The sequence below is a fragment of the Serinus canaria genome, chromosome 1 (assembly GCF_022539315.1).
Source record: "Serinus canaria isolate serCan28SL12 chromosome 1, serCan2020, whole genome shotgun sequence".
NCBI classification, from domain to species: Eukaryota; Metazoa; Chordata; class Aves; order Passeriformes; family Fringillidae; genus Serinus; species Serinus canaria.
In genome coordinates this window covers 3,913,998-3,929,497 of record NC_066313.1, presented here as the reverse complement: position 1 = coordinate 3,929,497, position 15,500 = coordinate 3,913,998, and the positions used below count along the sequence as shown (strand labels likewise).

Below are 15,500 nucleotides of genomic sequence, written 5' to 3'. Positions count from 1 at the left end.
TTTTTGCAAACTCACTGGGTACAAGAAACCTGCCATAAAATGTGTAGAGTCTAACGATGATTTGGGCATAAAAGAGCACTGAAGGAGTGGCCGTTGTTGGAAAACTTAACCATTTAAGTTGACATTCACTGTGGAAGAAATTGAAATGGATCCCATGCCAGATCCTTTCTGGGGGACTTGCCAGAGTATCTCAAGTAACTGCAGGAGAGGTTATAGGAAAAACTGTAAAAGCAAGCAGCAGCCCATGTCCAGACAAGATTATATTTAGGCAAAAGTTCCAAAAGAAAATGAAGATGAAATAATGGACTTACTATCAGGGTTGTGAGAGAGGGAGTTACCAGCTGTGCTCCACATGTTAAAAAATGTCTTGGTGCCTGAAGTATGGAGCATGGTGCCAGACAAAATGTTTCCAGGGAAGATCTGGGGAACCACAGACCCGTGAGTCTGTGATCGTTACAGGGCGTAAGAGAAACTACAGGAAAGTACAAAATTACTGGATGCTTGGATACATGAGCATCTTGAGTCACCATGACTTTTGCAAATAAAAGTTCTGTTTTATCAAATTACTTGTTCCCAGTGGATGCAGATGATTCATTTGATACACCTCACTTGGATTTCCAAAAGTTTTAGAGAAGATTCCTCACAAAAGCTTTATAATGAAAATGAGCAGCAACTTCTGTGTAATATGGGGTATAACATAATATGTAGCATAGTGTGGTCTTTGCATGACTAAATAACTGTTTAAATACGGGAGGTTAGCAGTAAATGGTCAGGTTTTACAATGTAGTCATTGATTTAAATCTGCAGGGACCTCTGCTGGGATAATGTTGAACACTGTTGTTCAAGAAATCAGTAAATGGTCTGGGAAAACATGTGAGCAAGAGGTGAACAACTCAGCTGGTGAGGCTGAATTGTTCAGGGCAGGAAGGGAAAGGGGCAGCTGTGCAGAATTTTGGAAGGATCTCACAAGAGTAAGTGACTATGCTGTAATGTGGTAGATAGAATTCAATGTAGGTGAATATGAAATGATGCACGTGAGAAAATCAGTCCTAACTTTACATGTAAAATTCTTCAATCTTAACTGACAGCTACCATTAATACAGGCAGTTCCAGCATCAAATAAAAGATTGGGTATTCTTGGGAAGGGAATAGAGAACAAAACAGATCCCATCATCATGCTACCATATGAATCTATGGTTTGCCCAAACACCTTCTGTATTGAGTGAAGGGTTTGCATTAAAAAACCACAGGGTGGTGTCAGAGATGGTTGGAACTTCTTTGTTAGGACTGAAAAAGTCTGGGTGATATTCATAGCAAAGTAAGAAAATATTTTTGCCACTTATTTCAGTGGTCTAGATCAAAACTGATTCCCCAAGAAACACACATCCCTGGCCTTTGGTTGTGTTTGGTGTAGTTGCAGAGTGGATCTAACAATTCTGGGTCACTTCATCATACATTTCGTGTGTTGTTTTGCTAAATAAATGCATTTGTCTTTTGTGAGCTGAGGAAGGAAAGGAAATGAAATGAAATGTTCCATACTCTGCAATATTTGTGTGTCTGCAGCATCCAAAATCAGATTAATTAGTCACTGTAGGGATAATAGATTATGTACTTACTCAGGGATAATAGATTATATACTTACTCAATATTCATTCTTGAAACCATATCCAAAGTTGTGAAACCTGCTGCCATGAAGTTATTTTTATACTGACCCATTTTTATGGAATCCAGCCAGTCACTGACTGAAACAAACAAAGGATATTCTGGAACTTCACCAGGTGAATCTGGCATTCTGTAAACAAACAACAAAAAAATGCAAAGGTTACCAAGCAATACAAAATGTGACACCCAATTTACCCTGGTAGACATAGCTTTTACTAAAAGGCAGAAGGAATGAGAGGGGAGTCTGAGCTGTAAAGGTCAGACCTTAACTGAAGATCTCTTTAACCTCTTGTCTAAAACTTATAAATCACTTCAGTCTGCCAAGATGCACTACTTAAACAATACATTTTATTAAAGAACTGTAGCTCAGTAACACACTGAGGAGTAGGCCTCTCCCACTGCACTTCTTTTTGCTCCCCAGAATGTTTCCTTGCAGATCAACATGTTCAGGATTATAATAATTTTTGATACAGTATTCAATGTAGAGAACAATGAAAATTTAGCATAAGAGGCAATTAAAAAAATTAAACCGCCATGAGATGATTTTTACATTTACCTACAATCACCCCAGATGGCTTCTCATTGTGATACCATTATGCTACAGGAACACTTTGATTACAGTACTCAAAAGCTAAAATTCACCCTAAAAGAAGCCGAAAGAATAAAATGTCATATCTTTACTTTTACATAGAATTACATAGAGTAGAAAATAAAATGGAAGGAGCTAATTTAGTCACATTTCTTTTTGAGCTTTTCCCCCTAATATTATCACAACTGAAACAGAAAGATGGAAAAGAAAAAAGATTGTAATTTTGGGGCACTGATTTCCAGTCTTCTCTTGTGTGCCACATTTGGAGGGCTCACAAGTTCCACTTGCTTTATGCATTTTATATAGAGAAATTGTATGAACAAAATGCAGAAAATGCACACTGCTGTTTGCAAAAGCTTTGTGATAGTCTTTAGGAGAGAGACACAATTTATTGTAAATGAAAATTTACACAGCAAAAGCCACCCAACATTTACTGATGGAACATGACTTCATGTGTAACATGGGAAGCAACACAGCCTCCTATCTTAATGAACCAAGTTTCACCCACACATACTCAAATAGAGTAAGTATTTTCATTCATATTATCAAAATGATAGGGGGAGAAGGTGAAGGATAGGAGAACACAGTTAAGTACAAACTGTAGTTAAAGACCTAGCATGGTCCCTTCCCATCTGAATTACTCTATGGTTCTATAGAAGGTTACCCAACAACTTCATCAAGCATTCTCAAATGAATGGAAAAAAAAGACTGACTGACTTTCACAAGCAGGTGAAATCAGTCATAGTTCAATAAAGCATAGGTATTTTAGATCCTAAATTATGATTTTAATAAAAAGAGATAAAAATCCATTACTCTGATGCTAAATAAAGTGATCCAGGTACAAAGAGCAAGTCACATATATATATATTTATATGAATACACACATAGAGGATGTTAACTCTAAGGCATGGATATTTAATCCATGCCAAGTTTGTCTAGTCTGTGTTGATGAAATGGCTGCAGCCCTCACTCCAGGTCTTCCTATCAACTTCTCCATTCAGCCTTTCCCACAGCAAGGTACCAGCCCCAATTTTGTCTTGTTGCTCAGCCCTTCTCAAAAACATTTAAAGGTTCTCAGCGAGCCCCACTCAGGGCTTGAGAACCCTTTCAAAGCCCATGGGGTCTCCATGAAAGCACCTTTATCTTAAGGTGACTCTTAGTGACTGAAGAGAGTGAGGCCACCTGCACCTTTGCTGATTTCAGCTGATATATGCAGGGACAGCTCGAATCAATAAGCCTACAAATACTGACAAATTCTTCTACCTCAGCCTTGCTTATCTTGTGGCTGCATTCATTTCTGAAACATTATTAATGAAAAAAAAAAACAATCCCTGGGCAAGAATTTTTTGTGGATGGTAACAGCATAGTCTCTTATTTGATCATTGCTGCCATTCTGCTGCAGAAAATAAAGATTTAGCAAGCTAAGACACAGCTCCTTTCTGCAGGATATTACTCCAAGGCAGTTCACAAATTGCTTGAGCACTGTCAGATGGAGAGACAGGCTGCTGAATGGAGAAAAAAAATCACAAAGAGAAAACAAGCACATAGGAAAAATGCACACACACAAAAAAGAACAAAGAGATTCACAAAGATTAAGGATAGATAGTGCAGAAACAGAACTCAGACAAAAATAATAATAAAAAAGCCTAATATAATCTGCATGTCTTGAGAAAAAAGCTCCTTGTACAACAGTGTATTAACAATGAAGCAAACCTTAAAAGGGACTTAAAATTATTTGAACCTGCATGACTTTATGAACTCAGAACATTAAGTAGGTGGTTCTTCCACCCCTACTTAATGCCCTAAACCCATAATGATAGCCACTATGTGTTATGAAAAAACAGAATGTATCAAAAAGAGTCTTACACAAGGACATCCTCCACTAGGGTGTGAAGGGTGCTGGGGTTGCGGATCAGCTTGTCCAGGAAGCTGACAATGTCACTGAATTTGGGACGGTGGTTCCTCTCCTTCTGCCAGCAGTGAAGCATGAGCTGGTGAAGGGAAGCTGGGCAGCCCATGGGAGCTGGAAGCCTGTAGCCCTCTTCAATGGACAGTATAACCTACAGAAATACAATCTGTATGGTTACCAGGCATTAAATGCTGAAAGGACAGTGTGACACTGATAATTAGAAACCAGGGATGATAAATTATCCATGGCACAGCCACCATCACTTTATGCATTGCTGGGGCTTCACCTGGGGAATCAGGACGGGCAGGGGTGTGACCAGAGGAGACAGGAAATATTTTGTAGGCATATGAAACACAGTAGGAACTTTTTTAGGGTCACTGGTCATCCCCTTCAAACAGCTAAGCAAGCAGGAGGGGAATAAAGAATTCAGCAATACCATCATCATTTTCCACTTCAGGGGGCCACAAACTTACCTGCTGCAGCCACTGCATCCCACCGTGCTCTAATATTTGCATTTTGACACAGTGTTTGTGTGTTGCAATAATCCAATACAATCAAGCACCACAAATACACATTGTGGCACCTGGTAATTTACTTGGTATTCCCATTTTTCTGCTGATCCTTAGAGTATGATTAATTCTGACAATGTCCCCCACACCAAGTTACAGCAATGTTGTTTTGTACAGTCTCCCTCAAAAACCTCGATGTCTGAGATGTTTGTGACTAAACAAAAGTTAATAAAATTATGATATTACCCTAAAGTGAGTGAGACCTTCAGATTCAGCAGATACATAAAATGTGTTTGGTGAAGATTCAGAAAGAAGCAGATCTGCTGCCACAGGTAAATCACATGTAAGAAAATCATGTAAATCACATGTTGATCCAAGTCAAAGGAAAGCTTATTTTTAGTAAGGTAGCAAAAAACATTGATTGAAAAGAAGAGTAGCAGCCTGGCTTGATAGGAGTTAGAAAAACTAGCTAAGTTACATGAAAAGCTTCATGGATTCATAACAGCTTACACGGATTCATCCTCTGTAAGGTTTGATTTAAAAAACACAAGGGAAGGTCAGGAGGTTCTGCAATGAGTGGTGGTAGCAGCAGGGATGATGTTACAAATTACACAGTCAGGATTCTTTTTTACTTAAAAAGGAATGCAAAGCTACTCAGTGGCTGATCAAAAAAGAAGCTAGGAAAAAGACCAGCCTGACCACACATGCATAACCCTCCCATATAAAAATCCAGCCAATGCTAAATGTTTGCTAATGTACAGATGATTGCAGACAATATTTATAACCACACAGTGCACTTAGGAGGAACATACCTGCTGCACTGATACCCCCTGAGCTGCAAGGAGACATTCATCATTTTCACACAGATGTATGTACATGCTGCATATGTATTAATGCAGCTGGAAGGGGTTACATTAAACTGTTTACAGCAAATCAATGTTTTACAGCATCAGCTCTGGCTTCAATATATTCAATCTTATTATCCTGGAATATATCCCCATTCTCTATTTGAATTCTGAATTAATGCTGGCACTGCTCAGCAATGCCTAATGCTTATGCTGCAAGCATTATGTAAATAAAATAAGAGTAAGGAAGCCACATTAGGACCTGAGCTCCCCCTGATAGCATGGCAGGAAATGGAATGAGCTTTTTGTAGCTGCTCACAGCTGCTTGTCTGTTTTATAAACACAGGAGACTTGGTCCTGTAGTGTACATGCTGCTGTTACAGGAAAAAATGCCACCATCCCATTGCCAGGGAAATATTTCCTTCAGAACCTTGCCTCCCAGTGATAAAAATGCCCCCACGGACTCAGAATGGGTGAAACTCAACCATGTGCATGGAATCTTATTCACATTTGTTTTTCCATTTATTATTAATGTATCTCAAGCAGTTTGTCAGAAGTGGGTTCATAAAACACTCCTGACAGAGAGGGGCAGAGCTTAGTTGGTACTGGCCATCCTTAGCAGCCCAAAAATGCAGATATTGAAATTTTTTACATTAAACTGTGCCTGTTGCAAATGTGGAATTTATGAAATGTATTTTGTTTTTAAGGCAACAGGAAAGCTGCTCTACTTTTCAGAGATATATAGCATTTGCTCAACACAACAATAGAGGGCTGATGAGGTTTTGCTGAAGTAATTTATTCAGGAAAAACCCAAAAGCAACCACAATTTTCCTGATATATTTTCTCTGCCACACTTTATTTTAACATATCTCTGAAAATGAAGTCACAGTGCATTTTGTTTCCTCTCTTTTCAAAAGGAACATTTCAGTATGAAGAGAAATGCCAGCTGATACTGGGATAATTATAATTTCTAATTAATACCAGCACATTAAAAAATAAACTGGAAATATTGCCTCATTAGTATCCCTTGTGAGGCAAGTATTATTTTTAGATTCTAAGAAGCAAGAGTAAAGATGTGATAAGTGTCTAATACTGCAATGGGAATCAAGTCTCAAAGGAAGAATTAGAGCCTTTTAGTTTGTTATTTATTTATATATTTATTTTAGCTCTTGTTCTACCATGTGCATAGCACCCATCTCTCTCTGTTCAGAGAAATCAGATATCCATGTACCTAAAAGGGAAGAAGTATTAAGTTTTTCTTAGTAATATAAAATTGTATACTATAAAACATGTAAAGATTTTACATGTTAACTCCTCTCAAATGCCTTTTCCCCTTGCCAGTTTAAGGCTGACAAAGCACCACATCAGTCATGAAATCTGCATCTACAGGAAGGGTAAAGCAACAGCTTGTTTGCTGTTAGACATAGCTGTGAAGTTTGAATATTAACAGAGTTAATATTACACATTGTTTATAATTGAGCAGTATTTTATGGGCTTCTACACAAAATTTATACATGTGCAATTTCAAAAAAATTGGCGACTGGCAAAAATGCCATCTGAAAATGAAGCTGTAATCTTCCTGATAGTTTCATTATTAATAGTAACAGGGATTCTTGCTTTAAAAAGTTAACTGACAGCTTTTTTAATGAGACTGAGACAGAAGAGAGTCCTGTGGGACATTGTCCCTGTGTCCTCCTGACATCTGAAAAATCTACCAGGAGGGAGAGGCAGCTGCTGCTGCCTCATGGTACTGAGCCAATCCCAGGCGCCTGCCAAGTGTTTTGATATCTGTGAGTTGAAAGAGCTATATTAGGACAAGCTGGTTTTTTTCAGTAGTACAAGAAACTTTCTGGAGTGTAAGGAGTTTTATTCTGTTTGCTACAGTATTTCCTTGCATACCAATTACAACCCATTAAATATTCTTTTCATTTTTTTCCCCTTCTTTTTGAATACTGCAGCTCTGCAACATACATTAATTTATACGGTGGCCTCTAACAGGTGTCCCAGTAGACTTCACTCACAGCTGTTCTACAAACCAAATGCATGGAATATAAATCTTCCTTCCCTCACATGAGCATTAGCAAGCCAGACTCTTAGCACAATCTGTTCATCAGTACACTAGTTTCCTTGGAAAGTTCAATATCTTGGCTAATGTTTATTAATTAAGCAATAAGACACGACAGACTGTGCAGCAGCCCTAATTAATGGACACCTCTGGTGCCTGCCACACATCTAAGAAGTGCATTAATCAGCACTGACACAGTTTGGAAGTGACTTACTACAATAATAAAATGGTTATTTACTTAAACAAGAGCAATTCTCAAACTTAGCAACATTTTTAAGCCTCTGCATTATGCAGAGGCTTAAATTTATTATATGTACAGTATTAATTTTATGAGAAGCATTTTGCAACTTGGTTTCCTTAAGTTCAGCTTTCAAATCCTTGCTGGGGAATATAAATAGAGGATGCTGGATTTGCAGAGGTGTTGAGTCATTCTGGATACCTGTGAGCAGCTGTAGTCTCTGAACATCAGACTGGGTTTATTTAGGTGGCACGTACCAGTTTAAAGCTTATCTCATCAGCTGTATTCATCACTTGCTTAGCCATGGTCTAAAAAAAAAGTGAGTTCATTTTCCAAAGCTGTATAATTAGAAAAGCAATTGGTAATGGAATGAGAAAACAACCCCAAACCAGACCTGGTTCTGCAGAGTTTATACTTGGAAAAACTTTTGGTGATCTACCAAAATCCACCCAATCCAAGAAATATTTTAGTTGCTATCTAGACAAGGGCTTTATTATGATCAAAACTCAGTAAGTGTCTTAATGGTAATGTCAGCAGACATTCTGATGTAGCAGAACCTCTGACTATACCCATGCAAGACTTGATTAACTGTTGTTTATATCCTGTGTCTTTAATGAATCTGTTTAGTGCAAACCCCTCTCTGTTGTTTTCCCTGCCATCTGTACAGTACCACTGACCTTTGAAAGTCCTATTATTTTTGCAAAATCAGCCCATGTGAATTCAGGGCAATTTACTGTACTAAAAAAAATGGTCCCAATATCCAGTAAAATAAACTTTACATTATTCTAATAACTCAAAATTTCCCAATGACACTTGAAGTGACTAAATGTATGTAGAAGGTCACAGATGCTCACTACTCACATTCTGGCACTGAAATCCTCTGGGTAGGAGAAAAGGAGTCCTTTGTGCTGGGAACTGCTGATCTGCAGGAAAAGCCCCCAGCAATTGGCATCATTAGGGCCTGCAGCATCATTTTGTATTAACAGACATTTTTATTTTGGATGTAGGAGTAATTAAATGTTGCTATCTTCATGCTGTAGCTGATTTTCTAATATATTCTAAATGGAGAAGTTTGTGATAGTCTTTTTTTTAAATTTATTTCTGACAGGTTTGGTTACTTCTTTCCTTTTCTTCCTCAAACAGTGACATTATTTTTTAAAATTAAAATCTCTCTCAGATCCTTATCCCCAAATGACCGATCAGCCTTAACAAGCAACCAGACTTGAACAGCTGAATAACTTAGCAACAGTGTAAAAACAGCCATCTGGGAATGTCTTGTCAGTTCTTCAGAACCAATGCAGGGATATTCCAGGCACATAGATGAGAGAGGTTAAGGTGGCTTGGCTGATAGTCCACTTTTTGACACAGAGCTTGATGGCTGCTGTGAAGACTGAGTGTACCAGTTTGAGCTGTCACAGGGATCCAACAAACAAGAGAATTTGTGAAAACTTAAATTGTGGTAGAGAAAAAAACTCTATCATTCCCCCTTTCCCATATTTTTTTCTAGAACAAGCTTTCAATTTTTCTAGAAGAAAATTTGTTCTTTTTTAAAATTGAGATTGCAGCCTAGAAAGAGAACGAGACAGCAAAGCAGGGCAGGGAGTGGCAATAACTTTTAAAACACATTTGAAAAAGATGCAGATGAATCCTGGGCAGCACTCACATCCTGGTTGGACATCTCCCAGTAGGGCCTCTCTCCATAGGACATCACCTCCCACATGACAATTCCGTAGCTCCAGGCATCGCTGGCAGAGGAGAACTTGCGGTAAGCGATGGCTTCCGGAGCAGTCCACCTGATGGGGATCTTCCCACCCTGGAAACAGGTTGAAAACTTGTCAAGGTGATTAGGATACAGAATAACACATGTTTTAAAAGAAAAGGAAAAAAAAACCCCTGGATTCTGATATTCTACATTCTGACTTCCATCAGTTTGCCGAGTCAATTATCTGCAAGTAGAAAGGAAGAAATATGCCTTTTTTAAGGAATTTGAAAAAAAATTGATTTCATATGTAGTCTAATTCACCAATACCTGCACTCTGTGAAAACAACTCAGCTCAAAGAGCAGAAAGCATTTGAGATTATTAATGTTTGTTCAGTCATATAAATAACCAGAACATGCATTTTGATGAAAACATCCCAAGCCTTAAATTCCTAGTTCATTGACATTTAAGCTTTTTCCCTGAATGAAACAGAAACATTTATTGCAAAATGGAACACTGAAAGCTCTTAATAAAATTGTATAATCAGGAAAGAAACTATACATGTTCTATATGCCTTCAAAGCACTACATTTGATGAGATATTTTACTTTTTGTTGTGCCCTTTAAATATCCAGGTAGAAAACAAACCAAGTATGCTTCTAAATAGGCATTTCCTTAGTATATTCAACAGTGCCATTCTGCAGCCTGCAACTTAAAATCCAAGCTCTCCCACCAAAAAAAAAAAAAAAGAAAGGAAAGAAATCAATCAATGAACCTAACTTACAGTTTACAAGACCACAGGATGCAGAATTTTTGTCATAAGTACTTTACACCACTGAATCCTTTCTATTCTCTCATAAAGAGTTTCTGTGTGAAAACTACTTTTCCATATTAAAAAAAAAAAAAGTATTTCCTCTCCAGGTACATTACTCATTTCAAAAGTGTATTTTTTTCTTTTCAAGAGTGTACATTTATTATCATTCTCACTGAACCCTTTGGAGAGAGAAAAGCAGTATAGTGAGAGTGCCACTAGATGGTAGAAGGAGGCAGTCAGTAGAGCTGAGCTCACTCAGCAGTAGTTGCTTTCAACAAGCAGTAATAGATTCTGCTCAGTGTTTAATTGTATTTCTGACTGAAACAAAAGAGGAAATGAACTAGAACATCCATTTGGCAATGAAGAGAGGCCACAGTTAAAAACGAGTATGTAAATCTCTGCTAATTTGCTTTGAATGTATGAAAAATTATCTGAGACTTGTTGAGGCCTGACTTTGGCTGGCTGAGAGGCTGTTTGTTCTACCAATAAATTGTTCCAAATCCAGGCTCTGTGTCGGTGGGGATGTGCCACTCAGCCACGCTCTCCTTGCTGATGGAAAATGCATGGTTAACATTTATGTTCTATGACAGTGTCCAAGATGTCCTTTGGACATTTTTACATTTTTTGTAGCTGCTTTTTCAAAGCTTCTGCTTCCTCACATGTGGTAAATCACTTACTGATTTAAGCACTAAAAAGGTACTTTTTTGTATTTTTCCCCAAGTACCTCCACTATCTGTCTTTTATTTATTCATTATCCTGCTGGTCAGATCACTCATCTGACACATCAGAAATGCAAAGACCTTGTGCCTCACCTGCTGCCACCTGCCCTCACCAGCACTGCAGTGTGATGCTCTTGGTCCTCTCCTGGTACACCTGTTCCATTTCAGAAGCAATTAAAAATGCTTTTTGGGAATGTGAACGAAGAAACAGGGGGACAAAAGAGAGTTGTAACAGGAAATTCTCCAAGGAAAGGCCAGGCTGATTTCTTGTGTCTTCTCCAGGAAATACTTTTTTTTACCTTCTAAAGAAATTGGGTAAGAGCACTTGGTGTTTGATCACCCACTATGGTTTCTGTGGTCTTTTCATGGAATATGCAAGGCCAGGTTCCCTGAGGTAGTGAAAAAATCAGCTATTCAATGCCACAAATGTGCACCTTTTACACAAACCAAAAGGATGCATCCAAGAAATGGAGAGTTTTAGGGTCTAACTGTAAAAGATACCCTAAACATCTCTTCACACCTCAGAATTATGGGCCTTGTCCCTTCTACTGGATTGGGTGTAGTTCTTTACTTATAAAAACTTTATCACCAAACTTATGAAAAAGTTCTAATCCTCAGAAAGATTCCTGTTTTGCAGAGTTTTATTAATAATTTATTATTTTTTAATTTTAATGAAATTTCTATGTTAATAATTAAATATCTAGTTGTAGGTAAAAGACAAAATTATACACGTGAATCAAAGGCATTTGGATATTTATAGATTTTGATTTTAATGGATATATTGACATAGTATGGATAACATATCAGGAAAACTATCTTTACACTGTATCCTGTTCTTAAATCTGATTTTGTATTCTCAAAAGATACTCAAAAGAGAGGGGAGATCTTGAGCAGTGTTTGCAGCTAGATTTGTGACTCCTGGCTAAATCAAAATGAGTTTTAAAGAATCTTATCAGACTCTATAACTACTTTCATGACACAGCTTCACTGACTGATCCCTTTTGGACTGAAACAGTAGCGGCTCATTGAGTGTGAAAATGAGAATGAAGAACAGAATCTTAACAAAATTCAAGGCAGTTCACATTCAAGGGCATAAGATGTGTTCAGAGTTGTAAAATAAAACACTTTTGTGCTGGCTCTAAAAACCTCTAAAATTTTTAGAATGGATCATCTCATGTATGAAATAGCTATATTCATGTAAATGTGAATTTCAATACTTAATTATGGTTGCAGAATATATTTTTATGCAAATGTTGTTTTATTTATTTGAAAGCCATTCAAAAGGTAGAGATTGCAATATGAGTACCTTAAGGAACATGTATGACTGAACAGTAGTAATAGCTGTTCATGCATAATAAAAGAATACCTAAGATTTAGAGTGGCTGAAAATATATTTCCTGTTTCTGATTAGAGTAATAAATAGTGTTACTGATATTGGATATGCCTTTTTATATTTTAATCTAACTGGGGAAATAGTAAATGTAATACTGTTTGTACAATGCCTCACCTTCAAATTAAGATAATTTATAAATCATCTACATTTTGCTGCTATAGCAATGAGATCTCTCGGAGCTGCCTTTGTTAGAAAGCCCTTTTTGCTTTTAGGTTATTTTCTCTTTTTTTTTATCATTTTGGGGGAGGGGGTGGGGAGGAGGGGCAGAATGGGTGTTAGGAAACAAATTGTTTTTCTGCTTCATCTCATACATTAATAATGATATCAGTGATAACCTAATTTTGTTTTCACACAGTGAAATAACACTAACTCCCCTGTTCAAATAATTAGAATTCAGCCTTTTTTTCCCTGTATGCTGCCAGCTGAACAGTGCCGATCTCCTGATTTTTTTTGTGATTGTAATTTAATAAGCAATTTTACCACACAGCATAAGAGTCCCCTTGGAATTCTCATATTAGGTTCACATTGCTTAGCTTGTAGAACTGTTCAGAGATGAGCCCTTGAAATGAAATTTACCCCCTCAGCCACACCTACACACCGGCTGGCTTTCCCTGCAGAACTGACAACAGCACAGTTTGCCACACATTTAAAGGCAGGACTGGAACTCCCTAGTGCAGAACACCTCATTCTTTACCTCAGGCCATGCATGAGAGAGAGAGACAGTCTTCACCAAGTGCCATCTCTGAGCTCACACCACCAAAACGTGCTTATGATGTCTTGTGTGGCCACAGCTGCGTTTTGCTTTCTCCGGTTTGATTTTTTTTTCCTATTCTACATGTTAGACATCTCTTTAAAAGCAGGATGCATTAATAGTTCCTTTAATTAAAATCTAACCAAATTTCCATACTCCAGCAGAACAATGTAGCTGGCAGGTACAACCCATGATTCTACCAAAAAAAGGTGGGGATGCATCAGCAAACTCAAAATGAGTGATGTGAAGAAACAAAGGAGGAAGCCTTTCAGATGCCCAGAACTTCTGGCATGCCCTAGTAGCTAACTAAAGTGAGGAGTGAGAGCCTGAGGTGAAAAACTAAAGGCAAGGTGTGTGAGCAGCCAGCAGCAAACCCAGTGAGTGCATTAGGCTGACTGTGCCCCAGAGGTGTGAAAAATGCCTCTTTCTGTGGAAAAGCCCCTTTGTATTTTCCTGGAATGACAGACACTTCAGAGGGACTGTCACAGCGCTGGCTGCAGGTCTCCTAAATGCTGAGGTGCAAACCCATCAGATCCAGATGCACAGGCATCTGGAACTGTGTGATTCTGGGAGAAAAGGTGCTGAACTGTGTGCACCATTAGTCTAACCTGGCACAGGAATTCCTGTGCATCTGTCAGTTACTGCTTCTTCATGTGTGGTGTCACTGAATCGTGCAATCACTTTCCAAGACAGAAGCAGAGTACCTGTCTTTACCTCAATGACAGAAACAGGGGAGAAAAAGAGCTTCAGAGTGAAGAGAGACACAAGTAATGAAAGAGACTAGTTTTAAATATTGGACATAATTCATCATTCTGTACAAAAACCTTCTGCCACTTCACTAGAGTGATGCTTTTATTTGATGCTCAAATTTTTCTTGTGCAATGCTACAAGCAGTCAGAATTTAACATCCTCAAATCATAATTTAGAACTATTCAGTACTATCAACAGTCTTCTGTTGTGCCTATTGAAAAGTGTCTATTGAAATACCAGAGAAACTACATGGCAAGATAACAAAACTGCTCTGCAAAAGCATTTCAGAATTTGTGCTCATTATGCCAATTCCAGTTAGTTCTACCAGTCTCATTTCACTCAGAACTGAAATGAATAAACCCCCCCGATTTTCAAAAAGACTGAATTTGCTTTTAATCTCTGGGAAAGTATTAATTTTCTTTCAAATGTCCTGATTAACAATGCTGAAGTTCAATATGTGGAACTTGATTTCCCCCCCAAGTTAGCTATTCAAATTTTCGGAACAAGTTATTTATGGTTTTGAGAGTATGTTAATTTTAGTGGCTGTTAACCCCTCCACTGCACATCTATTTGTGTCTTCCAAAAGAGGGAAAGCTCTTGATGGATGGAAGGAATCAGCACTGAGATACTGGAAGAATTACAGCAGACAAGATAGAATGCCTGTCCAGAGATCATCAGAAATACTTCACATTAACCAGCAGAGGTCAATCAGGGTGCTTCTCCAAAACACTCCACACCATCCTATCATTTTGTCTTCCTGAAAGCCGTGAGATGGATGAACTGAGTAGTGCTGCACACATATGCAAACCTCCAGCAAGGCAGATCTATCCTATCCTGTCACCTTTTAGCTCTGACTTTGCTAAAATACAAAGAATTATGAAATCAGACACACTCTCTAATACAGTGGAGATTCTCATTAGGAGTGGCAGCAGCATTCATTTCCTTTGAAACAAAGCCCTTCAGCAGCCCCTTGCCTGCTCTGAGGCACTGATCCTACCTTGGGCTGAGAGATAGTAAGAAGGCTGAGAAAAATGCATAGTTCTGACCCTCCAAATCCACATAAGTGAAATGACAGAGATTATTTTTGACCATTTACATCTATTCTGCCTTCTTATTTTCTTGACAGGGCAGTTTAAGGAACATTATACAGTGATAAAGAACTCCCAAATACAAGTGGTTGATACCATTGCCTCTTGTCTGTGAAACGAACTGGATTATACATATTTTCTTGTCAGAAAGGAAACCTTTATCTACCAGGTGCTCATTGAAAATAGATAGTTTTTTTGCCAGGAATATAAATTTGAAAATATTTGTTAGGTTGAAAATTAATTCCAGGCCAGGCAGGCTAGTGAGGACTGGTGGTGTCCTCAGAGCCCAGGTGAGAACCAGTCAAGTGTACAAAGACAAATAAACACAATTATTTTGTAAAACCTCTTTGAGACTGCTCTTTTGAAAGGTAATGATGAGACTGGAGGGGCCAAGGAGTCTCATATTTAGAGAGTGGGACCTCACATTTCTTTGGGATTAAGAATGCATTTTACAGTATTGTGTGCTTGG

General features: G+C 38.1%; 1 protein-coding gene across 3 annotated transcripts in view; it reads right to left on the bottom strand.

Annotated features, from left to right (window-relative positions):
• EPHA6 (EPH receptor A6) overlaps positions 1-15,500 on the bottom strand; it is a 359,369-nt gene that overhangs the window by 1,797 nt on the left and 342,072 nt on the right. For all 3 annotated transcript variants that reach the window (XM_050972812.1, XM_030234872.2, XM_050972823.1), the window contains 3 exons: positions 9,481-9,630; positions 4,118-4,311; positions 1,643-1,792 (listed from right to left, as the gene is read on the bottom strand). In XM_050972812.1, the coding sequence (XP_050828769.1) occupies positions 1,643-1,792; positions 4,118-4,311; positions 9,481-9,630 (494 nt within the window). The remainder of the gene's footprint in view (positions 1-1,642; positions 1,793-4,117; positions 4,312-9,480; positions 9,631-15,500) is intronic.